Source organism: Pezoporus occidentalis, unplaced genomic scaffold, assembly GCF_034315485.1.
Source record: "Pezoporus occidentalis ecotype Australia unplaced genomic scaffold, CSIRO_AGI_Poc_V1 ctg157, whole genome shotgun sequence".
In the NCBI taxonomy this organism is placed as follows: Eukaryota; Metazoa; Chordata; class Aves; order Psittaciformes; family Psittacidae; genus Pezoporus; species Pezoporus occidentalis.
In genome coordinates this window covers 817,752-843,668 of record NW_026913393.1, presented here as the reverse complement: position 1 = coordinate 843,668, position 25,917 = coordinate 817,752, and the positions used below count along the sequence as shown (strand labels likewise).

The 25,917-nt window shown below is 40.2% G+C and overlaps 1 protein-coding gene across 3 annotated transcripts in view; it reads right to left on the bottom strand.

Moving 5' to 3' along the window:
• Nucleotides 1-8,607: 8,607 nt before the first annotated feature.
• Nucleotides 8,608-25,917, bottom strand: part of SMAD2 (SMAD family member 2) — a 51,529-nt gene continuing 34,219 nt past the window's right edge. For 2 of the 3 annotated variants that reach the window (XM_062611749.1, XM_062611748.1), the window contains 9 exons: nt 24,145-24,234; nt 22,810-23,003; nt 22,184-22,318; nt 19,019-19,093; nt 17,671-17,724; nt 16,353-16,565; nt 14,174-14,311; nt 13,873-14,017; nt 8,608-10,817 (listed from right to left, as the gene is read on the bottom strand). In XM_062611749.1, coding sequence (XP_062467733.1) covers nt 10,694-10,817; nt 13,873-14,017; nt 14,174-14,311; nt 16,353-16,565; nt 17,671-17,724; nt 19,019-19,093; nt 22,184-22,318; nt 22,810-23,003; nt 24,145-24,234 — 1,168 coding nt within the window. In that variant the 3' untranslated portion in view covers nt 8,608-10,693. The remainder of the gene's footprint in view (nt 10,818-13,872; nt 14,018-14,173; nt 14,312-16,352; nt 16,566-17,670; nt 17,725-19,018; nt 19,094-22,183; nt 22,319-22,809; nt 23,004-24,144; nt 24,235-25,917) is intronic. The other variant, XM_062611750.1, reaches the window with a different exon arrangement.

Here is a 25,917-nt window from a genome sequence, read left to right as displayed (position 1 = left end):
TTAGCTCAGTCATGGCTGGGGAAAAATCTCACAGCCAGAGCTCCATGGCTGCAGACACAGGAGTATTAGCATCTGATAGGTGAACTTGGGGTTGAACTGCAACCAACACTTAAACATTCCACACCATGGGAAGAAGTTCATCCATTCAGTTAGATCTTGGGCAGAGGTTCTTCCCTGTGAGGGTGCTGAGGCGCTGGCACAGGGTGCCCAGAGAAGCTGTGGCTGCCCCATCCCTGGCAGTGCTCAAGGCCAGGTTGGACACAGGGGCTTGGAGCAAGCTGCTCCAGTGGAAGGTGTCCCCGCCCGTGGCAGGGGTTGGAGCTGGAGGAGCTCTAAGGTCCCTTCCAGCACAAACCAGTCTGTGGTTCTATGAATTCCTCATTGCTCCCATGTTGTTCTAATCCACTGACACATTTTTCTTAACTGGATGTCTTTCAATTTTTTGGCCTAATGTTTAGGAATACAAATGTATTTCGACACTTGGCTAACTCATTAAGATGGGTTTTGGCAGGGTCCTAGCAAATTTAGCCTACCAGCAGCCTCTGCAAGCAGACTGGAGCTCCTCAAGCCAGCATCTGAATCAGTGTCAAAAAAAAAGTCAGTTAATCCATTGCCATCTGTCTTTATTTTGTTAGCCATCCAGTTGGATGCAACAGTCCCATTGATAGCAATTAGTGTGGCCAGTGCTACCTGCTGCAGCACTAATTAACAGCACACGAGTTCTTCTAAACATACCCCTATTTTTTGACAGTACCAGACACGGGATTGGTTGAAGGCAGGGGGAGAAGCATCTTTTGCTTCCCAAAATTATGCTCAACCTCCCAGTGTTACGATAAATCATTCATTTGAGCAACCTGCTCCCGTGGAAGGTGTCCCTGCCCATGGCACGGGGTTGGAACTGGATGAGCTGTAAGGTCCCTTCCAACTCCAACCATTCTGTGGTTCTATGTTTCTTTCTGTTCACTTAAGTGCATCAGCTCTCAGAGAACTCCTGGCTACAAACAGGTCCCACAACTTTAAAGTCACCTTTTGGTTCCCTAATAATGATGACGATCAAGAGGTTTGACCTGAGTGTCCACCCCTAAACTTTAGGCCACAAAAAAAAAGGCCACAGCTCAGGAAGCACACACAAATTATGGTCATTACCATGTCATTACGGTATTACTACAGCTGCAGGTAAGACTCTTGTTAGTCCACCTTGATTTGATCAGAAATGAGGTCCAAGAGGGTACATTTGAACACACACACACGAAATAGGAATTCTGAGTAATTTGTCTCCTTAGGATGGTACCAAGATCAGAACTGCCTTCCCAATGCACCAAGTTCATGTCTTATACCACACATAATCAGTTCAACTGGTGGCTGACTTGTTTCCCAGGGTCTTCACTGAGACAGGACAGCATTGCCATACTGTTTGTCTGCTGAGTGAAACTACACACAACGGTGTCTGCTGACACAGCAAACTAAAAATATAGTAGACATTTGTCACCAAGTGTCCTACGCTTGAAATGAAGCCTCATTGAGCTTAAGTTCAACTAGGCTTTGGTCCATCAGCCAGGCAAGTTTCAACCCAGTGCTCTCAGTCCAAACAGGACTAAAATATTTAGACTGTTACCTGCACACTAACTCACTTCCTACCTTCCCCCCTTTCTTTCAGTAGATAACTCTGACACTGTTTCTTCCTCCCCTTTTCTAACATGACTTCTGTTATTGGCAAATGAGCATTTTGGGGGAAAAATCCTCTTTCATATTCTTCCTCCAGGCCAAAAAGAGCAGAGTTTTCTCCATGTTTGATAGGCATGGCTGCTGATTATGATGCAAAACTCCACTAACTTGGAATTTCAGTGTTTTTCTAATGCAATCAGGAGACAAATTAGTCTTGAAGAGTTTCAGCAGACCAGACTGTGCTGAGTCTCTAGAAAAAACGTAAATCTCTCTCCCCTCACAAATCCCAGAACCACAGACTGGTTTGTGTCGGAAGGGACCTTAAAGCTCCTCCAGCTCCAACCCCTGCCACGGGCAGGGACCCCTTCCACTGGAGCAGCTTGCTCCAAGCCCCTGTGTCCAACCTGGCCTTGAACACTGCCAGGGATGGGGCAGCCACAGCTTCTCTGGGCACCCTGTGCCAGCGCCTCAGCACCCTCACAGGGAAGAGCTTCTGCCTAAGAGCTCATCTCAGTCTCCCCTCGGGCAGGTTAAAGCCATTCCCCTTGGCCTGGCCCTCCATCCCTTGTCCCAAGCCCCTCTCCAGCTTTCCTGCAGCCCCTTTAGGCACTGGAGCTGCTCTAAGGTCTCCCCTTCAGGAGCCTTCTCTTCAGGGGAAAAAAGCCCAGAATCAAACCCCACAACAGAACACCTTCACTCCACAGGATGATGCACAGCACACCTGCTGGGCAGCACTTGGAACACGCCAAGGATTGTCCAAGCATTCTGATTAAAGAAAAAGCAAAATTGCCTTCTTCAAAATCAAAATCAAAATCAATGGAAATGCTACTGCAAACCTCCTTCCACAGAGGTTTTGTGGGGTTTATCACTATTTACTTGTAAGAGTGCTTCTTCTCATAGTCAGGTTGCAGTCTTTTTCACCCAGTGCCAGGCTGCAGGACACATTGCATCAGTTCTTCAGCCTTGAACTCAAGTTGCTTCTGAAGGGACTAGATTGAGCCTGAGCTTTGACAATAAGAGATGCAAAACTAGATTCGTGCTCCCCTCAGCCCAATTTCCATTAAGCTTCCTCCTGTGCTCCAACAACTCTTTTGGTGCTCTAACAAAGGAAAATTAAGTTTGATGATCTTGAACTAGCAGATACATATCAAGAGTGTTCGGGTAACTAGTAAGGTTGCTTTTGTGAATGTATATTGCTGCTGAAGCCAAGCATCAGCAACTCACTCATTTTTTTTTAGCTCCACCACTTTTCCTGTTCTATTAAACCTCAGCATTTCTCAGCCCTGGCTCTTTGCCCATTTTAATTTCATATGCTGCACAAGCATCAAAGTCTGAGTACATTATGAAGATATTTTGCCTCACATCAGTACTAACATCACTGTTGCTAATAGCTGTGGTTTTTCTTCCTGTTGGACTCAGACTTCTGAAGATGTAAAAGATAATGTACTTGTCTAAAGGGGATTATTGTTCCTAAATTAACGTTATCATTTCCAAGGCTTAACTACAGAAAAAGGAGTGGTTCATGTCAGCATATGAATGCCCACCATAGTGCTGTCTCTGTGAGCCTTCTGCAAAGCAGGATCCTATTGGTATGTCCCATCTGGAGGTAGATGCTCTCCAGAGCAACCACACTCTTTTGCACCCCACCACATTCCTCACTGCTCAACAGTCTTCCCATACTTTCACGACAACTTTGCTCCTCGGATGCTTGACAGTCCTTCACCCGAAAGAGGATTTCATTTACTCCCCATAACAGATCTAGGTTATTCTGGATCCTTCTCTACCAAAGTCAATGCTCTTTGCTATTCAGCACTTACAAAAACACACGGCAGCTAATTCTGAACTCTTTCCTCCACTACTGGACCGCAGTCTGGGTAGTGAGCATCCATCCTACCCTCAGGTGGACCTTGTTGAGCTTTTACCCATCTACGCTTGGAGTAGACACAAGCCCAGTTGCCAAAAGCCAAAACCAAGCTCTGCATTCCTTGGCAAGCTTTGGAAGCAAGCATGTGAGGAAGCACAGCACAGATGCAAAGCACAACTACCTCCACCTGTACGCACCTTGGCTCAGGGCCGTAAGACATTTCAGTAGGACCTATACCTGAGCTAACATCCCCTCTGACAGTGCACACTCCTTCTCTGTGTGGTGTCACTCGGATTTCCCCCAGCTCACAAATACCTGACACTGTTTCAGGGCAAGATAAATTCTGCTCTTCTCAGAGCTTCAGCAGGATCAAATCTGGCTCCTCTCCTGAAAAGCCTGCCTCATTGACTGAGGTGAGGCATGGAACAGGCTGCCCAAAGGAGTGGTAAATGCTCCATCCCTGGCAATGTTCAGTGCCAGGTTGGACAGAGCCTTAGCTGACATGGTCTAGTGTGAGGTGTCCCTGCCCATGGCAGGGGGTTGGCTGCACACTCCTTAGTAGCCTCCCTTAGTAGCTAGTCTTTGATCAAAGGTGACCAACTGCCTGAACATCCCCTCTCAAAGGTTAAGAGCTGAGGGACAGCACCCACTTCTTTATCCAAAGATAAACTCCAACTGCTGACAACCCAAGTTTAATCACCTTTTACACTTGCTTACACGACAACTGTTCTTGGAATCTTAGTTCAAAATGAAAAGCCAGGTAGGCCAGACTTTAAAGTAAAGGTACATTTTAAAAATCAAATGGAATTTGCAGCCTCAGGTGCACATTGCTCATGAGCTCAATTAATTCATGAGGCATACGTAATTGTTTTACAATACCTTACTACAGGTTTAGATGAGCAAATGGCTAGATGCTGTTAACAGAAAAATCAAGTGACAGTAGCTTTGCTTCAACCTTTCCTGTTGCAAATTAACAGAACAACAGCAGAGCTGGAGCACCTATGTCCATTGCCACTTAGGATCCTATTCCAAAAGGAACAGGACAAGCAACTTGGCTTCACTGAATCCATCCCAACTAGATCTTCTACATGGGGGAAAAGAATCAAGAGCACTGAGGTCTGACATCTTTACATATCCACTACTTGTCATTCATTTTTCTTTTGCCAACTAACTAGATTTAATCCTGATTACAGTTAATGAAACAACAGCTAATGTAACATCAAAGACTGCTCTCAGCTTTGAAGCCTGGATTCCCGTATTCGTAGCTGTGACAATCTAGTACTAGGAACTTACTCCACAAACTCTGCTTTCCCAAGAGAAGGAACAACAACCTTACTTAGCAAAATTTATACCCAAGAGAGGATGGAAAAGGGGCCAAGGTGACTGAGGGTTATTTTTAAGTTGCTTCTTTTAATAAGGTTTATTATGGTCATCTACTAGCCAAGCTTAAGCGGTTGGGAAAAAAGACATTTCATTAATAGCTTTGTAACAGCAACCAACTTTCAGACCAGTTGCAATAGAATTCCATTAGCAGACCCTTTTAGAAACACTTTCTAAGACAGCTGTCATGTTACTTGCTACACGTGTTATTCTTCTAATGAAGACAGCACCCCATTGACTCTTCAGAGCGAGCATTGATGCTTCAGTGTCCCCAAAATCAGGTTATAGTCAAACTTGTTTTGGTAAGAGCAGCACTGCTTTGTACTCAAGTAAAACACTGTGTGGGTGGAGTATAGTGAAATCCTGTATTTCACAATATTTAAAGTCAAAACCCAGCTGCAGTAAAATTTCAGTTTGCAATGCTAAAAAAAGCCGTAACCACAACGCAGTATGACAAGTTTGAAGGTTGAAACAAAACACAGTTCTCTGTGCCAACAATTTAGAGCTGCAGATGATTATCAAACCCCCAAAATTTCACACTCTCCCACTTCAACAGGAAAAGCCAAGCTGGACAGATGAAAATAAAAACCTTGGTGAAATACGGTAGTTGTGATTTTGTGTAAACCAGTTTAAGCCAACAGCCTCTCTAGCAGAGAGCAATGCAGAGACCCATATTCAGACTTAACCTCTCCCTGTTGATTCTACAGGGAATCTGAAGCGAAGCTAGCTAGCACTGCTTGTCTGCAAGGTGGTTCAGTTCTGATGAAGCACAATGTCCTTAGGAAGAACCAGAAACCACCACAGCTCTCCCCATGTTCTAGATTTGTGTAACAGCATCTGGAAGCCAAAGGACTCCATGCAAGATGCTGAAGTAACAGCAGAGAGTTCTCATTTCACAGAGCTTATCACCCAGGTAGGAAACATACATGAAAAGGAAGGGGGAAATACACAGAGATGATGCTTAACTATCAATTCTCACAGTAAAGGTGAAACAGTCCAGACATACGATGTTGCTCTCAAAGCCTCAGCCCTAAAACAACGTCCACATTAAGCTGACTTCTTCTGTGGAGGCGGAAGGATTCCGAAATGTTAGCTCAGTTTATCCAAGCTGCTAAAAGGCAACTCAAAAGTAATTTTGGGGCTCAGCTGTTTACTAATTTTTGACTACTTGACTATGAAAATCAAGCTCAGACAGGGCTGGTGGTGACAAGAGAGAGATGAGAACCCAAGTGCATAGAAACTCAGGCCAAACTCAAGGCAACAGTTACATACAGAGCTCTTCCAGCTTCACAATACAGGTAAGCAACTGGCTACCCATACTTAAAGTGTTTCCAGTTGAACACTCCCTGTCTGGTTTTTTATTTAAAAAAATTACCTCATAAAACCCCCAAAATAATCCACTTTTCATTTGTACTTCAGACATCAGTACTTTGACTGGCAGAGAAGAAGGATGAAGTCATTCTCCTTATGTACCACAGGCATTACACATTAAGATGTTTGAGCAGGCAGGGGTCAGATTTTGAGGGAGAACAGCAATGAGGTTAAGTCAGAAAGGAACTTGAAGAAACAGAAGTAGGTTAAAATTACTCAAAAGCTGCCAAAAGGCATCTATATAAAACACAGGCAAGCAAACATTCTGAATGCAGGTAAGCTCCTTGTTCCACTAAGCTGTGGCTGAAACAGTGTCCTGGGTTCAGCAGTAGCAGACATTTTTCTCCTCAGTAGCTGGTGCAGTGCTGTGTTTTTGATTTGCAGCCTGGGAACAGCGCTGATAACATCAATGTTTTTAGTTGTTGCTCAGTAATGTTTACTCTGACCAAGGACTTTCTCAACCTCATGCTTAGCCAGGGAGGAGGAGAAGCTGGGAGGAAGCAGAGACAGGACACCTGACCCAAACTAGCCAAAGAGGTATTCCATACCACAGCACATCATGCCCAATATATAAACTGGGGGGAGTCACCCAGAAGGGCTAGATCACTGCTCAGGTCGGGCTGGGTATCAGTCAGAGAGTGGTGAGCAGTTGTATTCTCTTCCCTCGTTATTTCCCTTATCATTACTATTATTGGTGGTAGCAGCAGTGGTTTGTGTTATACCTTAATTCCTGGACTGTTCTTATCTCAACCTGTGGGAGTTACGTTCTTTCGATTCTCCTCCCCATCCCTACAGGAGTGGAGGGAGTAAGAGGAGCAGCTGTGTGGTTCTGAGTTACTGTCTAGGCTTAAACCATGACAAACAGTAACAACAGGAGAGGATAATTCAGTGGTTCTAACAGGAGCCAAACCAAGGTGACTTTCACAGACTGAGATGGCCTTGCAGGCAGGAAGCACCACAGGGCCACAGATAACGCCTGCAGCATCCTTGTACGCTATCTGGAAGCATGCATCAAAAAGAGGGGTACCGTCAAGGTTATCACTATGTTCAAGGCAAAGCAAGTAATACTGCTGTAACTGAAAGAGCCCACACAGAAATTCGTACAAGGAGGCTATAGAATTTGGTCACCCAACTGATTAAAGAACACACAAATGCATAATAAATGCAATTGAGTCTTTCACCATGGCTCCTAAGAGACAAGGGGTTCTTAATCTGTTTCACAGGTGAAAGTAAACATTTGAGGTAGTAGGATGCAATTTTGATTGTGGTAGAAAAAAGTAACTGCTTTAACGAACCTGATCTCAGCAAGTCTGCCACTGATACTAAGCTGCATGGTTCATTTGCTATGCTGGAGGGAAAGGATGGGATTCACAGGAACCTTGACATGCTTGAGAGGTGGCCAACGTCAACCTCATGAAGTTCAACCATGATAAGGGGAAGGTCCTGCACACAGGTCAGGGCAATTCCAGGCACAGATACAGGTTGGGCAGAGATTAAGAGCAGCCCTGAGTGGTGTTGAGTGAGAAGCTCCCCATGACCCAGCTTCAGTGAGCACTTGAGCCCAGAACCCCCGTGTGCTGGGCTGCGCCCCCAAAGCATGAGCAGCAGCTCAGGGAGGGGATCCTGCCCCTCTGCTGCACTCCTGTGGGACCCCACTTGCAGCACTGCATACAGTTCAGGCAGCCTTAACATAAGGAGGACAAGGAGGTGCTGGACCAAGCCTGAAGACAGGCTGAGAACACTGGGGCTATTCAGCCTGGAAAAGAGAAGCTGCATGGAGACCTCAGAGCAGCCTTCCAGTATCTGAAGGGGGCCTACAAGGATGCTGGAGAGGGACTCATCATTAGGGACTGCAGAGATGGGACATGGGGTGATGAGGTCAAATTGAAACAGGGGAAGTTCAGGTTAGATACACAAGTTTTTTACTGTGAGAGTCATAAGGCACTGGAACAGGCTGCCCAAAGAAGTGGTAAATGGCCGTGTTCACAACTAAGTTGGACACAGGGGCTTGGAGCAAGCTGCTCTAGTGGAAGGTGTCCTGCCCACAGCAGAGGTTGGAGCTGGATGAGCTTTAAGGTCCCTTCCAACACAAACCAGTCTGCGATTGTGTGACTGGAGTAGAAGTTTGCATCACTAAACACACAAAGATCCAGAACCTCCACTACAGCTTTACAAAGAAGTGGTTTTAACATCTAAACTACACTTTTCCAGCCACAACATGCAGGACACTCGTGCCATTTATTTAGGTGGATTAGGGTGATTCCTATCCTTCAACAGAAAATATATACAGCAATAATATAAGAGCTAATAAAACCCCACAACTATCATTGTGAGAATTAAAACTTTTATTAGTGTGTTCACATATTAGGCAAACGCAACACGCATGAAGCTTATTTCTTAGGTTCACAAGTTCTACCAATACATTAGTCTACTGGTAAAACTAGCACAAACTGGTAACTGCTTTGCCGTTATTTTTCTTTTAAAGATATCTGGCCCATATTTTCAAGGTTTGATTTTTGGTATTGCTTCAAAGTCCTCATTTTTATGGCATAAACATATCCACCGCTATCATCAATTCGGTCAACTGATTAAAAGCTGTAACACTGGCCACATTTTGTTCTCAAAGCTGAAGTTATGACTAGATGTACTTGCAGAGTACAGCGCTAGTGCAATGGATGAAACAATGGGAAAAACAGACAAAGGCAATCCCGCTACTGCCACAATAACAAAAGAATGACAGACAGCTAGATCACAAGATTGTTAGTAAAATGTGTATTTTTCAAGTCAGAATAACCCTTCTATACAGTTTCCCAACCCTTCCCCAAAAGACTTATTTGTAGAATATATTTCAGAACATTTTTAGTATGGTGCAGCTGTAGTGTCCAAGGGTTGACAATAACATGCACTGTCATGAGGAACCTGGAAGTCCTCCTTCGCTGCTCATACCTCAGCAACCACTATCCTAGAGGTTTTGCAGAAGCAACTACTTTTAATAACAAGGCCCATTATGACATAATGAATGCGTATGATCTGGTATGCAAGTAAGCTAAACAAAGCCACACGGTTCAAAAATTTAAATTCTATTACTGAAATATGTTAAGAAGCTGCATCTATTTAAAACTTATACGAAAGAGTTTAGTTTACTCTGGGAAAGGATTTTTAAAAGGTATTTGGCTTCAAAAACTAAAAATGTTTAATGAAAAAAATTCAGATATAAGGAGTAAGCCAACCACCTTGTGTACTTAATCCAGTGTCCAACGCTATAGTAAAATTCTTATTCTATAAGGAAAACACACACTGATTATAATGAAACTTTACTGTGAGGGTGGTGAGGCACTGGCACAGTTTGCCCAAAGAGGTGGTAAATGGTCCATCCCTGGCAGTGCTCAAGGCCAGGTTAGGCAGAGCCTTGGGCAACATGGTCTAGTGTGAGGCGTCCCTGCCCACAGCAGGGGATCTGAACAACATGATCTTAAGGTCCTTTCCAACCCAAACCATTCTATGATTCTATTGATTCTATGATTCTATGACTCTATGATTCAAAGTAGAAAAAAAGTTCCAAATTACATCAGTACAGCAATACTGTTGGCAATAGATGCATCAATGCAGATGAGTAGAGAGAAGTAGACTTACTGAGATGGACAGTCAGAATTTATAGTATGAATTCATTTTAGGCCCCATTAAGTATATAAAGTGTCTTAAGATTTTGCAGATGGATCTCAAGACATTTCTCTTTCCCTTCCAATAGAGGGATTTTATTTTTTTTATTTTTTTTTTTTTAAGAAGGCAGCAAAAAGTTAAGCTTTTCTACAAGGAAAGTCTGATTTTTAAGCTTAGGACAACTTGAAAACTTGCTTATATAAAAAATACAAAAGAATAAAGGAATAGAGTCTTGGAATTTCATGAGAGATTTGCCCCCCCAGACAAAAAACCCAAACTACTATTTATGAGAACTAAAATGTAGAACAGCACAATAGTGTGATATTTGAGATCATGTACGTATACTTAGCTATTCATGTTATTGATAAACCATTAGGACACTCAATTATATACCCAATAAAAACACCATTAAGAGTCTTTATAACTGTCCCTTCTTTCTGAAGGCATTTCTATACACTAAGTTTTCATCTAGTATCAGAGTATAGGAAACAGAATCCACAAGGTGCTTTAACTGATGAGACCTCAAGTGCTGTTTTTGTTTGGTTTTTTTTTGGCTTTTTTTTTTGTTTGTAGGGTTTTTTCCTTTTTTTTTGGTTTTTGTTTTTTTTTTTTCTTTTTTTTTTTAGAAACCTTTTTTTATGGATAGTAAAGAGTTCATAGGGACCACACACAACTACTATGACAGAAGAGCAGTTATATTAAGTCTGTTGATTGGACTCAGTATTTAGCCCACTGATAAAGGAGGAAGGAGTTTTATGACATGCTGGAGCAGCGTACTGAAGGGGAGCCCATCTGAGTCAACACTTTGTCCAACCATTGCAGAGGTCCATTCAGATGAAGTTCAATCCAGCAGGGAGTGCTTGTTACTGTCTGCCGCCTACAAAATAAAGAATAGGGAAGTCAGGAAGTGTTGGCTGCCACAACTCCATGCTGATCATAAAGGTCTGGCTTTCTGGAGCAATCAACAAGATAAACGTAGTGCTAGATGTTGTCAGAAACCCTATGTCAAAACAGACTCTGTGGTTATACTGTGCTAGCTGATGCTATCTCAAAGGAACACTAAACTTTATCTCTGATTTCCTGTGATCTCACACTTCTACATGTGTTCTGTGCAACATCATAACACAAAAAACTTCAGTGAAAACTGCTCCCTTCTTCTCCTATATAAACTTGCCCATAATTTTCCCCTAATTAAACACCATATATCAAGCCTTAGCAAAGATGAAGAGCTGACAACCATAAAAACTTCGCTCACTCTGCCATATAAACTTGTTTCAGGGATCTGTTATTCAAAAATCTTCCTTCTCATCTCCAAAGTAAAGAAATCTGTATTGGACATACTCTGCTGAAAAATCCTGTTATTTCACTGTACCCACTCCAGGCATGGGAGTTTTCCCAACGTAGACTGGCAAGACTACTGTTGCTAGGCCAGTTTTTCCTAGTAATTCTAGCCACCCCAAAGTCAAAGCAAGGCATTAAGATTCAAAGGCAGCAGATTAGTCAGACACAAACCCAGCCCCTACATTTTTACTGTTGGCACTGTAACCCTTTGCTTTAAGGAAATCTGTTTGTATAAACAGAGAAACTGAAAAGGCAGAAAGATTAAGGCAGCAAAAGGATGGGTTTCAAAAGTTGTGGTTTCACATTTTCTAGGAGAAGAGCTGGGGTCTGTGCTCTCAGCACTCTAAAAAACATTGTTATCTCAGCCCCAAATGCCTATGACAAAAAAAAAAAACTGATCCAACAGAAGAACAATCTAAACCACAGGAAATACAATTCCATTTAGTCTCGAATCCTCTCCCAAAGAAGGAAGTTCATTATTCCACTGCTGTCAACTCCCATACAATGTGTTCCATAACACACTTCCTCCAAATTTTATTACTGGTTCTGTTCAACAACCCTGGCTTTGCACTATGCTGACAAAGGCTGATAGAATAATGACAGTCACTTAGCAGTCAACTCAAAGGTAAAACTAAGCCTCTTCTACCCCACAGACTTCCAGTTCATCTACCACTAAGTCTCTTTGCTGTAATCACCTTCTACCTAACTTTCTTCAGAAGATGATCCTAGACCTGGATAGCTCCTGTGCCAATGTGAACACCTGGCAGCTAAACTGAACTTCTACCACCATCTTCAATTCAAGTAAACATGTATCAAGCAACACAGGCTATTTTGTCTACAAGCTTATACGATGCAACATCTTGCCATACCTGCTCGTTTATGCACATACACCATATGACTAAAATGCCAGTAATGCTTTGACTTTGCCAAGGCCTGCTCAATAAGAAACATGAGGCATGGAAGCTGTAATAAGAATGATGGATTACTACAGTGCTTTCTGGTCTGTTTTGACAACTCAGACTACATTCATTACAATTCAAGGTTGTGTTTGCAGGAGCAACCTCTTCTTGTTTTAATCCAACTGCAGCATAACTCACAAATATACTGCATCAATAATTTATTAGCATCATCTTAAACAGAGATGCAAAGAAACTAGTTCAGCATTATGTCAGTAATCAGTTTCTGTGCTGTTCCAGCAGTGTTTCCACTGCAGCTTTTCCAATCTTATGACCTCTGAATGGTTTACAGACTACTAAGAACCACCATTCTCTCTCCTTAAAAATAACTTTACCAAAAGCCTCCTCACTGTTTTAACCCAGCACCTACACTCCATTCACTTCAAGTTGTCTCCATATAATCTGACTGATTAAGCCTTTCTTCTGTTTGATTTGAATGTTGTATTTAATTATGCCTAAGTGCATACACACTCTTTCAAGCCAAATCTAATAGTTCTTTAAACTTGAGCCAGATTCTTTCTTGTGTACCTCTTGCTAACAGAGAAGTACCAATTTATTCCATTACTCAAATTTCTGATTTCATCTAATTAGGCTTTTACAAAATTGGCTTCATGTAGCCAAGAAGCCTCCCCACATACTGACACTGCTATTTACATGTTTTATTTCAAGAGCAGACACAAGAATCAAACCCCCAGGATTCACAATGGAGCCTACATGCCATTATTCAACCTCAGAAATGCTACAGATTAAAAAAAAATTATATATTGCAATAGGGTATTGATATATCAGACTTCATTCTTTCAGTGGACAGTTTCTAGGGAGGTTTAAGGGATCTGCTGAAAATCACATTGCCAGCTCTCCAAAATAAAGAGATCTTTAATACCACTCAGTCAGAAGTCAATTCCTTCCCTTCTCAAATTCCCAAAATAGATTAAAAACAGGCACTGTCCTCAACTACAGCTCTTAAGTTTGCACTAATAGAGAATGAAATTTGAATGTATTCCAAAGCAGATAAAAGACCTACTTTTTCCACTCAAAAACCTGTTTTTAGCAGTTTTATTGCACAAACAGTCATTTTACTCCTGCAAAGTCTTTTTTCCACTACGAGTCTCAAAATATTTCCCATCTCTTAAATTTATGTTCTCCAGCTGTTTTATTCTGCAGAATGCACTCCAAGTGACTCCATTTCTATTGGGTTCTATCAACTACTTCCCACACCAAAACCTAATGAACTTTTTTATAGTCCATATATATATATATATACACATAACAGGACAGAGGCCAAAAAGACTGCACAACCAACAGACAGCAAATAATCTCATAGCACAAACTGTGAAACTCCCAGATGTTGTCAGGAATTTCCCCACAATAAGCAAGCAAGCACAACCACGTGAGGAAACAGAACTTTGATAACATTCCTTGATCAACAGCCCACTTCGATGCAATACTTAATCAGTTTACCACTCTTTATGACTTAGGAGCAACAGGTTCAACTTACAGTAAGCATACCTACAGTAGCAGTGAGAACTCTGTATGTATAGGTTTCAAGCCAGAAAGAAATAGTGTATTAGTGAAAAAAAGAAAAATTAACAACTCTAAAAGAAAAGGTTTTTTTCTGTGTTTTTTTCCTCTTACCGATATTCAGCTCCCCATCCTTTAACAAAACTCATTCTAATAGTACACATTCTAGTAAGCTGATAAACTGCTTCAAAACCCTGATTCACAGATTGAGCCAGAAGAGCAGCAAATTCCTGGTTATTGAAGATCTTCAGATTGCATCCTATAAAGAAAAAAGTCAGAGTACAATCAATGAATATTTGTGTTTGCTACAGAGAACCCCAAAACTGTGAAGAAGCTATCAACAGGAAATCAAAAGTCATCCAGTTGAATGTATTCACTAGATACTTTTACATGAGACCTGTGGTAGGCTACTAACCTGGAGGAATTTTGCACACAGTTGCAGGATGCCAGCCATATCTTTGATTACAGTTGGGGCTCTGAACAAAAATCGCGCTATCACTTAGGCACTCAGCAAAAACTTCTCCACCGATGTAATAGAGACGCACTCCCCGGCCTGGAGAAGAATTTAAAGGAACTCTAGTTATGATATGACCCAAGCAGATTAACAAACAAGGGAGTGTTTTTTTTCAGAGAAGGCCAAAACTTTTCTTTACAGCGGAAGCAGAAATGTATTATCTACAGGACCACACTGCTGCAGCATCACAGGTGCAGCACGACCAAAGCACAATTAACTGGCACTTTCCTCCAATGAATACACAAAGTTTGAAGGAGAAGCAGAATGATTTCTGGTCAAGAGTGAGACAGAATTTCCTAGCCACATAATGGCTTGTAACCAAATCCAAGTTAGGAAGCATTGTTCCTAAACAACATTTTCATTTAAAGAAGTGCCAGAATTGAAGTTAAAAGGTTAGATTCAGAATTAAAACCTGTGCTAATATTAAGAAGTGTTATATGTGAAGTGCCACAGGCCACTATAGCAAAAAAAGGAAAATAAGTATACCACTTCAACAGTCTCAGCTTACATGCACCCACACTATTTCACAACCCACTGCATACCCCTTTTCTCTGTGCTACTTTGACAAAACCAACATGACTTTATTTAACCCTACTACAAAAAAATATACTTAAGATACCCTATTGCTCACATTTAAATTGTGATCTTGTTATCTCTGAGTGGAAAAAAAAACATATGGGTCATTTCTAGCATAAATAAGCAATGTACAACTGAGCTTTTGATAAAGCACACTGTTTATAATTATCAGGTCTTTTGAAGGCCACAGTTTCTCTTCCCCTTTTTCTCTATTTCTCTATTTTCAAAACAAAGTATTAGCTGCTCTATAAAGAGAGAGCTCTCCTTTCATTTTTGCTTTTCCTCATCGTTGACCTCTTTGATCAGTTAGCACAGTCATAGCTTGAACTTCTGCACATCTAAGAATTTACCAGACAAGCATTTACATTTGGTATCAAGGAAGTCAGAAGATTCTACTGAAAAGATTTTTTTTTTTAGTAAAAATAAAAACAAAGCAAAACAAAAAAAATCTTGTGAATGTGGCTGTCATTAAGCTGACAGCAGATGATTTAGGTTAGATCTCAGGCAGCTCTTCCCTGTGAGGGTGCTGAGGTGCTGGCACAGGGTGCCCAGAGAAGCTGTGACTGCCCCATCCCAGGCAGTGGTCAAGACCAGGCTGGACACAGGAGCTTGGAGCAAGCTGCTCTAGTGGAAGGTGTCCCTGCCCATGGCAGGGGCTTGGACCTGGATGAACTCTGAAGTCCCCTCCAACACAAACCAGTTTGTGGTTCTACTTCAGTGGTTAAACTTTTTTACTAAAAGCAAAATCAAAAAAGATCTCATGAATGATGTTAAATAAAAGAATCCATGAAAATATAAAGTAGTTCATTGAAGAGCTTGAAGTTAAATTGCTGCATTGTGGAAAACAACATTCTTTACTAGCCACTACAAAGAAAATCTTTATGATGTTAAAACAGCACATCATCTCAATGGCAGCTTTTCCCATTTCAGGAAAGAATTCAAAAAGTAAAATGCCCATTCTACATTTCATAAATTAGAATAAACAACATGTTAACTTTTGTAATTAAAGCTTAAATTTCAATTATAAGCAGCTCTGAATATAAATAATACCTAGGGCAGTGGTCTAACAAGGAGCCTGAAATCCAAAAACCTACCCCTCAGGATGCTTTGGTGCACCTTCTTTTTGCAGAACAGCAGCATGAGCAACAGAAATCCCATAGAGCTGAGTGGCTTCATCTGGTGCTGCCTTAACTGGCTACTGACTGAGGAAAGGCAACTCCTTTCAGCTCCAGCCATCACTGTAACTCTTCCCATTTGCTATACGGTAGCAGAGGATGCTACATTTCCCCCCAGTTTCAGAAACTGTGACCTCTGTGTCTTTCCACTACTGTCCTCAGCAAGAGAGACAAAGCTCTCCTTGGAAAGCCCTAAGAGAGAAGTTCAATGGCTGGCTGCACAAGGGTGAAAGGATCCCACCGCAAAGGTCTGCCCATCCTATGTGGATCATTCCTGATAACTTAATGCTAAAATGAAACTAAACAGTTAAAAGATCAGAGATTTTTACCTATATGTCGCCTTGTCATTTCCACCGTAGCGTTTCGGTTCACATTAGAAAGCAGACCTAGACAAAATCGCTCCGAATTTGATGGATCTGTAAAGCCATCTACAGTCAGGGAAGGCTGTGATGCATGGAAAGTTTCTCCCACTCTTTGATTCAATTCGTAATATGCTATTGAACACCAAAACGCAGGCTCCGAGTAAGTAACTGGCTGCAAGTCTAAAAAAGAAAAAAAAAAAACAAAAGAAAATTAAGAGACAAGCTTAACATAGAATTTGAGGCTGAAAAGTTTATCCAATCTGCTGTTAGTCTCTTCTAGAAATGACAGCAGTAGTCTCCTCAAACTACTCATATTATGTTCTGCTTGCTGTCATTTTCACCTACCCTAGTAAACAGAATGAAATTCAATATTCCATGAAGGAAAGGAGGAAGAACAGATGATCTAATCTGACCACAGCTCATTTAGTTTAGTACTTGCATCTTGCTCGGCAAAATTATTAAACTAATGTTGCTGTGAGTGCCAGACATTGAGACATTTCTGTTGGCTTTCTATAACTTGCAAACATTTTGGCAATGTTAAAAGATCAAACTATCAGACACTGAACAACACAAAGGAAAAAATATTAATATTAAAATGATGTTCCCTCTTATTACACTAGATCTTGTATTGTCTCTTTATCTAAAGGCAGTTCTAATCTCCTTTTACTCTCCCCTACTAGAGCTCAGTACCTTCCCTGGGCATCCTCAGCTTTTCCTGTGCTGCTTCTTTTCACCAACCCTAATTACATACACAACTCTCCAAACAGCATTTTCCTATCATATATCCCATCACTATTCCTCAAACAAACTCAAGGGAATCTGATCTTCCTGATGCATTTATACAGACACACAGCAATGACACCTGATCAAAGCAGGTGGGCAACTAATGTGGGGAAAACAACTGTGTTGCTGTTACAGGTGAAACAGTATGTAAGAGGAGCAGAACACAGATACAAGGAAGACAGCAAGTCTAGGCAGCACTATGGATAGGCTAACGTCCTTCAAACTTACTTCTTTTATAAATGCTATTCCACACACAATTATTCTTTCTCTTTGTTAGAATCTCAACAGTTACAGAAAGAGAGTATTTGTTAACAAGTTGTTAACCCAGCCCTACCATGTTATCATCAGGAAGCCAACCCAGTCTCCTCACTATACAGCTCTAATTTTTAAAGTACATACTCATTTTTAATGTAATTATATATATGTGTGTATATATATATATACACACACATATAAAGCGTTACCACACACAGAGAAACAATTAGATGCATTTCCAGCTTACCCAGGCTATGATTAACTGGAGAAAGAGTACTAGGAGACAGCTCTGCTGGAGATCCTGTTGAAGCAACACAGAGCACATGATTTCAGTGCAAATGATTCTTGTTATTTCAGATGGGTAGGTATAACCACTATCTAGATACAGTTTTGTACTGAAATTCTTTGGAATTAGAAGCCTCAGAAATCCTACAACCAATTTTCTGGCATGTCTGAATTAAGATTACATTTTATTTTCCAGGCTCTTGGGAACCTATACCTCCTCATAAAGATTTAATTAACATCTTAGTATTTGTTGTACTTGGCAGACGTCTCACTTCATGTGCACTCTGTGACCACGACTTTATTGATGCACTTCTCCAGTGAGAATGCAGTGACTTCTTCCAAAATTCAGTGAAAAAAAAAAAGGTAAGATTAAGTGGGTAAAGCAAGCGGGATACTGCCTCTCCATTCTCAAAGGAGAGGGTTTATCTCTGCAAAACAACAAGCTGGATTTTCTCTTTTGAGGAAATTATTCTTTCTTGGGATGAGGAATGAAAACAAACAGAAAACCATGCACTCTCAAATGCAGTTTCCACACTAGCGGGTAAAATAAAGAGAAGCTTTGCACAGAAACATACCTACAACAGCTGCTGATGTGAGGCTTTGTTAATTAAGGTACCTATTGTCAAATAGTAAGAAAACACTGTAGCTCTTCCAGAAACTAGTGCAGTTGATTTCAATTAACTGAAAAAGGTTGATAACATCAGCTAACCAAACACACACAAGTCTGCCAGAACACAGCAGGACATTCTTACCCAGCACATTAACTGTGCTTTATCCAAGTCTAAGGCCAACCAAATTACACAGAAATCCTTCCATACAAAGACACAAACACTTAATGTTTCTACTCCTCTTCCAATGGAGCCTTCCATACAAGAACTTATTTAAAATATGGCAGAAGTGGTAAGGTTGTCAGGAGACAGGTTCTCAAAATGCAGCATTTCTGTAACTTGTTTAGGCCAACAGACCTTTTGCTTCAATAAGCCTCTGTCCAGACAGTAAAATTAGGGGTAGGTTGAAACCAATTAGGTATTAAAATCTATTTTAAGCCTTTCTGATGAAGACCTAATTAGACCTATATGTTTTTACAAAACAAATGAAATGCACTTAATATGGCACAGAATATTTTAAAAGCATTCTCTTTGCAAAAATTACTTTGTTCACAAAAGACTGGAAGTGGTATTTTAACCAGAAAACACCTGGTTATACAGAGGGCTATTGCCATCAGCATTCAGGCTGCATTCAGTCTGCCCCGCATAGGGTTCACAACTATTAATACTATGTCTTGAAAGTAGCAAAAAATTAAATATTACCTGTATCCATGCTTTGGTTCAACTGCTGGTCACTTGTTTCTCCATCTTCACTAATATACCCTGGAGGTGGTGTTTCTGTTGGAAAAAAAAAAAAACAAACGGACCAAAAAAACCAAAGAACAACCAAACACAAATCTACCTATTTGGTGAATGACTGGGGAAATCTGAGAGATGCAGAATTCAGCACTGTAGTCCTCAAGCCTTCAGGAGTTCCATATCATACCTGACTACTGAACTAGAATTTCATTTTGTTGTCTCTCTCCCACTGGGTTAAATGTATTACTTGCCTATCTAAAATGTACCATCTCTTGTATTGCCAGTCAACTGTTCAAATGTGTTATATCATTAGCAGATAATCCTTGCTTGTTCCATTACTTTCACTACAGCTAGTAACAATTTTGCAATTGTAATAATCAGATTTCAGATTTAGTAGAATTACAAATGAAATAAACACCTACCTGGTGACTTCTAGAGAAAAATCCAAACAACTACCTGAGCTGTCTTTTTGTAGTATAACCATCAGATCAGATGCCCTCCCACACCTTATGTAAGTTTCTAGATTTAAGTGTTCTTAGTTCAGTCCCCAATCCATTTTACCTTCACTACAGCACAGCTGATTCCACTGTGTTATCTAACTGGTCACACTACAAAGGCTCTATCATCATCATCATTATTATTACCTCCAAGCTCTATGAAAACTACAGCCTAGTCTTAACTAGATTTAAGATGGCATTTCATAGACCAAAGTAAGCTCAGTAATAAGTTTGAAGCATTCTGATACTAGAAACTGTGTCTAATTCCACAGAAATGCCTTCAAAACCCAGGAGAGAATGGATGTTCCTCTTTATTCAAAATGTACTTTGTAATCCAGATAATGCATTAACCAACTGCCTTTCAGGAAATAATTTTCTTTGAACTGAGCAAATATCTTTTCCTATACATTAAAGGCAAAACCTGCATTTCTTTAGTGAAAGTGTTTGAGCTATCTCTACTATCACCTCAAAATTGTCTCCAAGACTTCTGAGGGAGTAAACACATCTAATTATACCATTACCAAACAGCAGAACTTTAAAGATGAAGCCTTTTGCTTAAGAATTAAAATCAAATTATATCAAATACTGTGTCTGAGATTTACAGAAATATAGCAAGATCAGAAGGAAGTCAGCGAGAGGAAGCCAGATTAAGTCAGTTAAATAAAAATGAACCAGAAGGACAATATCTTTGGCTCATTCTGTAAAACTAGTGTGCTAAGTATAGATGTGACAAAATTCAAGTGAGCATTTAAAAGGATGATTAAGGGGAATTTTTGCTACAAAAAAGTTTGACAAAAATCATATTTGTTTTGAATTACTCTTATAGAATTTGTTGTGATAAAGTGGACTCCACACATCTCCAAATCATTTGTTATAGTTAAGCTCACAGCCACAGTAAAAGGTTAATAACCATTTCCAATCCAACCCATGCCTCCTGTTTCCAGTTGCTAATATAGGCACTCTGGCACAGATTATTTTCCACATGTAGTTTCTGTCTGAACAGAGAAGATTTCCTCCACCTAGTATTATTAATACTGTTTCAGGGTCAGGGGTTGAGCACCACCACAGCTGCAAATAAATGCTCAAGTGCAACATTAGAAACTCTTAGCACAGCTTGAATGCTGGCAGAACTGTGGACGACTCAGGGCATCCATAACCTGAAAGGGAACATACAGCCCCAAAGGCCATCCTGCATCTTCATGACCACCATCTTACCAGCTGTAGGTAAAATCAGCCTCACTGTAGACCAAGCTCTGAGAGAGTGCTGGGGTGAGAAACTACCACAGTTGTGGCAACCTACAGCTACGGAAAACAGTTCTCTGAAGCAGGCTGTTGAGACACACAAGAGTTACCAATACTCAGCTAAGTACTCAAGATTAAGTTAGGGAGGTCAAATAAAGATGCCATGATATGAATACAACAGGAGGGTGTCGGTGACAAAGAGGAGGCAAGGTGTGGTTAGCTGCATAAACATTGCAAGATCACACGAATACCTGCAATCACCTTGAACAGACTTCCTGCAAATAAATACCTAGTTGCTTTAGCTCATTTCCACTGCAATGGATTTTCAAATCGTGGCTTTCCCACAGGTTGTTTGCAAATGCCAGCAAAAGCTCTCACACTGATTCAAAAAAGTATATGTAAGTTAAGAAAGTAACACCAGCTTCTAGCACCTTAACCTGTTCGTTGAAGATTTGGTGTCCCTGGGTGGCAACAAACGTGGCACAAACTAAACAGATAAGATCAAATTAACTGATTTGTTTTGGTGCCATTTCAATTCTTGGATACATTTAAAGAAAACATAAGCAACATCCCAAGATGTTTAGACACATCCCAAACGTGCACACTGCATGTATCTGAATTTCAAGGCAGCCATCCTATCCTTAGAGATTTGAATTCTGAGCTTGTTCACAACACAGCAGCAATAAACATTTATGAGTAAACTTCACATTTGCTTGGTTTTACACTTCAGACAACTTCCTGTAGAGACAGGAAACAGGAAGCTGGGCAGGAAACAAAGGTCACTGTTTTTATGTTTCAATAAGGGTACAGACTTTCGGGTGCACTGTAACAGATTAGCCTGGCTATTTGTTTTGGGGTGGAGAACAGGGAATTCTTGGTTGTCCTTCCATACTGAAAGGACAAGACTCCACACAGTAGAAACAAATACACAAAGCAGACCTTGATTGATTGTGAATTACAGATAAAAACACTTCTAAGTCACTGTTTTGCAACTTAAGGTTTTCTCCACATACTGTATGTGACAACACCGAGCAGCACTTTGCTACTCAATCTCCAATAGACAGCATTTGGCAACCCCTGTATGGTTGTAAAACAGGCTTACAGAATAATGTGAAAGTCTACTTTGCACTCATTAGAATTCTGAATCTTAATTAACCTATTGAAACCAATTAAGCTATTGTGAAACCACAGCAATATGGTTTCACACAGGACTGTGTTCTGCAAGCAACACTGTTCAGGTATTTCCATTGGAATTAATACATACAATCTAGTTGACTTAATTTACTGGTGCATCTTTCAAGTTATTTGATCACTTAGAAGGATGAAATTATCTTTGTACCAGTGACACCATGTTAAACATACTGTGTACAGTGGGAGCTAAAAAACATACCTGGTATGTAATTGCTCTGTGGCTCAATTCCAGCTGGAAAGTTAGTGTTTTCAGGAATGGAATGGGTATAGTCGTCAAGAGGTGGAAGCTCCGTCAGAATCTCAGTGTGCCGCGGCACTAGCACGGGAGGCAAAACTGGAAAAGCAAATTTCAAAGCATGCATGAGACCCTCAAAATACACACTTCTGTGAGCTAAAAGGGAAAAAAATCCCAACAACCAACTAAAACTGCTAAAAATTTCTTCAAATATTTTTAGATTTTCTAAATCTCAGTTCTGCTATTACTATAATTGTATGCTGGTGACTGGAAGAAACAAGTTTCTGAGGTGCATCTTGAGTAAGACCAATTCCACAAAGTTGCCTCTATTTTCCTTTTTAATACTTAGCCAGCTGGAAACTGCTAGCAGTATTGGAAGGGTTTATCTGGAGTATACAACATATTTGTAAAGATTTTTCAGTAACCTTGCTATTAAAAACTTTCAGGTGGATAATATTCTCAAAAGTTGCACCTTTAAGAATCTTGTACCTTTGGCAAGAGAAAGCATCATCTTCCTTTATTTTTCATTTAAAACATCATGCTGAATGAGTATAGGTGCTGCTATAGCAAGTCAGAAGGAGTGTTCCTACCTGGTGTCTCCACTCTCTGGTAGTGATAAGGGTTTACACATACTTCATCCTTTTTAAGATTAAAAGCATATTCACAGTTTTCAATTGCTTTAAGTTCATGGTGGCTGTGAAGATCTGGCCAGCGCCACAAACGACAGTAAATAACATGCGGTAATCCTTTACGATGAGATACCTGCAGACGACCATCGAGGGATCTATAGGGCAAAAATGTTGAGAAGTATTTACAGACTGCATGCTGTCTCTTGACTGCTTAAGCAACACTATACACACATGGCATTGGTTGCTTAGTTATTCCGAGAATTCAATGGGTTGACACTGCTAGTGACATTTATACTTGTATTAAAAGGCTTCAAATGGGATAGAAATGATGGTATCAAGCAGTGTTTTAACTTATTTTTGAGCTGCTCAAATTACTGCCAGTGAATTTCGACTTCATTAAAAGCCACTCTACCTCCAACCAAGTATTTAGGATGATTACTTCATATACTTTTTTAATTCAGAAGACAGTTGTTAAAAAGAATAATCACACACTTTAACAGTCCCTTCCGCTGCTAAACCTCAAGGCTTTGCTGTGGCACGGATGTTTTACGTCTTTAAGCATAAGAATTCCCACAGTATTGCAAATAAGCCTATAAGCAGTCAGCTGTCCAAGTGATCCACATGACAGTATAACACAAAAAGCATGAATGCACATCTTGTAAGGGCTGTACAGTTTATCTTCTTGACTTCATCTGCCTTGCTACCAGCTGAAAATGTTTTGCTAGTTTTAAGACAGACTGCATATGCTTACACAAATGCAGATGTTTATGATTGTTATGGGATGGGAGACAAACCTCAATACACAAATCAAGTAATGTGACATGAAAAAATAAAGACCCTGTTTAGAATTTGCCCACCATTAACTACTGAAGAACTTACAAACAATGTTTTAGTAGCTTGTATCTGAGCCAATTAGCAAGATTTAATTGAAAGCTTGTGGCATACAAAGCAGTTTAAACACTTTGTAAGATTAGACCTAAAGAATTAAGTTTCCCAATTTTGTTAATATAAATACCAGATCACATTAGGGCTTGCATTTTAACAAGTCTTCCCATTCTTTCAATAGCACTGGTGTGAAACAGGAATATTGCAGAATTAGAGTTTCATTGGTCAAAACATCAGCTGAGAACACTTGGATTTCTATACTGGCAAGCAAGTACTTTAAAATGCTGTACCATGAGAGACCCTAGGAAGCATTTTTGTCTTATTTTACAACTAAATCATCCCATTACAGACCCTCCAAAGCGAATCCCTCCCACAAGATTTCTATGATGCGAGAGAGGGCAGAATATTCACCTGGTTTGTTCACAGAAGCTGTAAAGGCCTGCTGTATCCCACTGATCTATCGTGTTTGGTGTACTCAGTCCCCAAATTTCAGAGCAAGTGCTGTGCATAAATTGAAAACAAAAACAAAAAATTGATATGAATATGGAACATGGTTATTCAAAACACCATGATGTCAAACATGGAAAAATGTACAGAACACTTCCTTTCACATAGAAGATAGAGCATTGTTAGGCTTGCATTTAAACTGACATCTCATGCTATATTTTCTATATGAAGGAGGCTATCAAAATGGAACACGTGATTCAAGGTAAATGATAATGTTTTTAAGAGGTGAACAAGTTCTCTGTTTTTAAGTAGTTAATACAGTTGTAATGTTCCTTAAAACAGGCAAAACTTCCTCAGCCCAGGTCTTAACAAAATTAAATTTTAAAGGGTAGTTTCTGGGCTTTTTTTTGTGTGTGGTTTTTTTTTTTTGTTTTTGTTTGGTTTTAAACATAAGTCTCCCTAAGACTTCAAAGAAAGGCCATCCAAAACAGAGTGTCACAATCTAACTCTCAGGTACCACCAACTTAAGCATTACTCTCCTTCTCCATGCACATACTCAAATTTGCTGCTTTTCCCAAAACAGGAAAACTTGGGACTCTGAAGAAAAGCACATTATAGCTGATACTTCTCACCATTTTCTGTACTCTGCTTAGTTGAATAACTACATAGTCTCTTCCACAGTATAAAAAACACAGTGTTTAACACAAGTTTACAGCATAGTATTTTAAGACTCAACTGAAGAATAATAAAACTTTAATTGCTAAATCAAACAGAAGGAAAGGAAAGAAAACTAATTCTTTCCCAAACTGATTCAATGACAAGATCACAACAGGAAACAAAAAAGGAGCCTTCAGTCACAGGCACAAAATAAAAGCAACAGCAGATTTAAGCAAAGCAGGAAAACAGCAGGGGCTTATAAATGGGCAGCAGACTTTCAGAAGCATAAATCAAGCTCAGCTCTAATGTATACTTGCTCTGCAACCATTGAAAACTGACAGTTTATATAAGTAATACACAACTAGACTTTGCACCTCAAAGAGAAGCGATTTCCATCTCCACTTTGTTGTTACAAAGCCTGAAGTTTGACTGGATGCTACGCTGCCTTCAAAATAAATAACCTCTTTAAAGAGGAGGCAACAGAAAGAAAAGACTCCAAGTTCACCAAACTCCTAGTTTTAAATATAGGCATTGTGATTTAAATTTATACTCCTAAGCTTGGCAGATACACTTACAAGTTTGGGTTGAGTCCTTAAGAGAAGAGGGGTGAGGTAGGTCTTCTTATTTCTCCTCCCCACACAGGGAGGATTTATTAGTGTTATGAAAGAAAAGACCAGAAAGCACAGCACTGTACTTAAAACTACATTCAGGGCTGACACACATCTCAATTCCACAGTGACTTTAACAAAACAGAAGTGTAGGCTATTGATGAAGAGAATCAATGGTTCTTGTTCCCTTCTCACCTGTCCATGAGAGACCTCATTTCTAATACCATCCCAGGGAGGATGAAGTGTCCATACAATTGAGCAGCAACCCAAATCAGTAAATTGGCTAGCTGACTACAGAACATACCTGAGGAAAATTTACATTTTGAGAGCTAGTTTTCAGCCACATCAGTTCCTCTGTTCATCAGTTCTTCTGTGAAGTGGAACTACATAAGCACTACAAAGGTGGAGGAGAGTGTAATTCTGAGCAGCAGCTTGCATTTACCACAAACACAAGTATTTCATATAATAATGG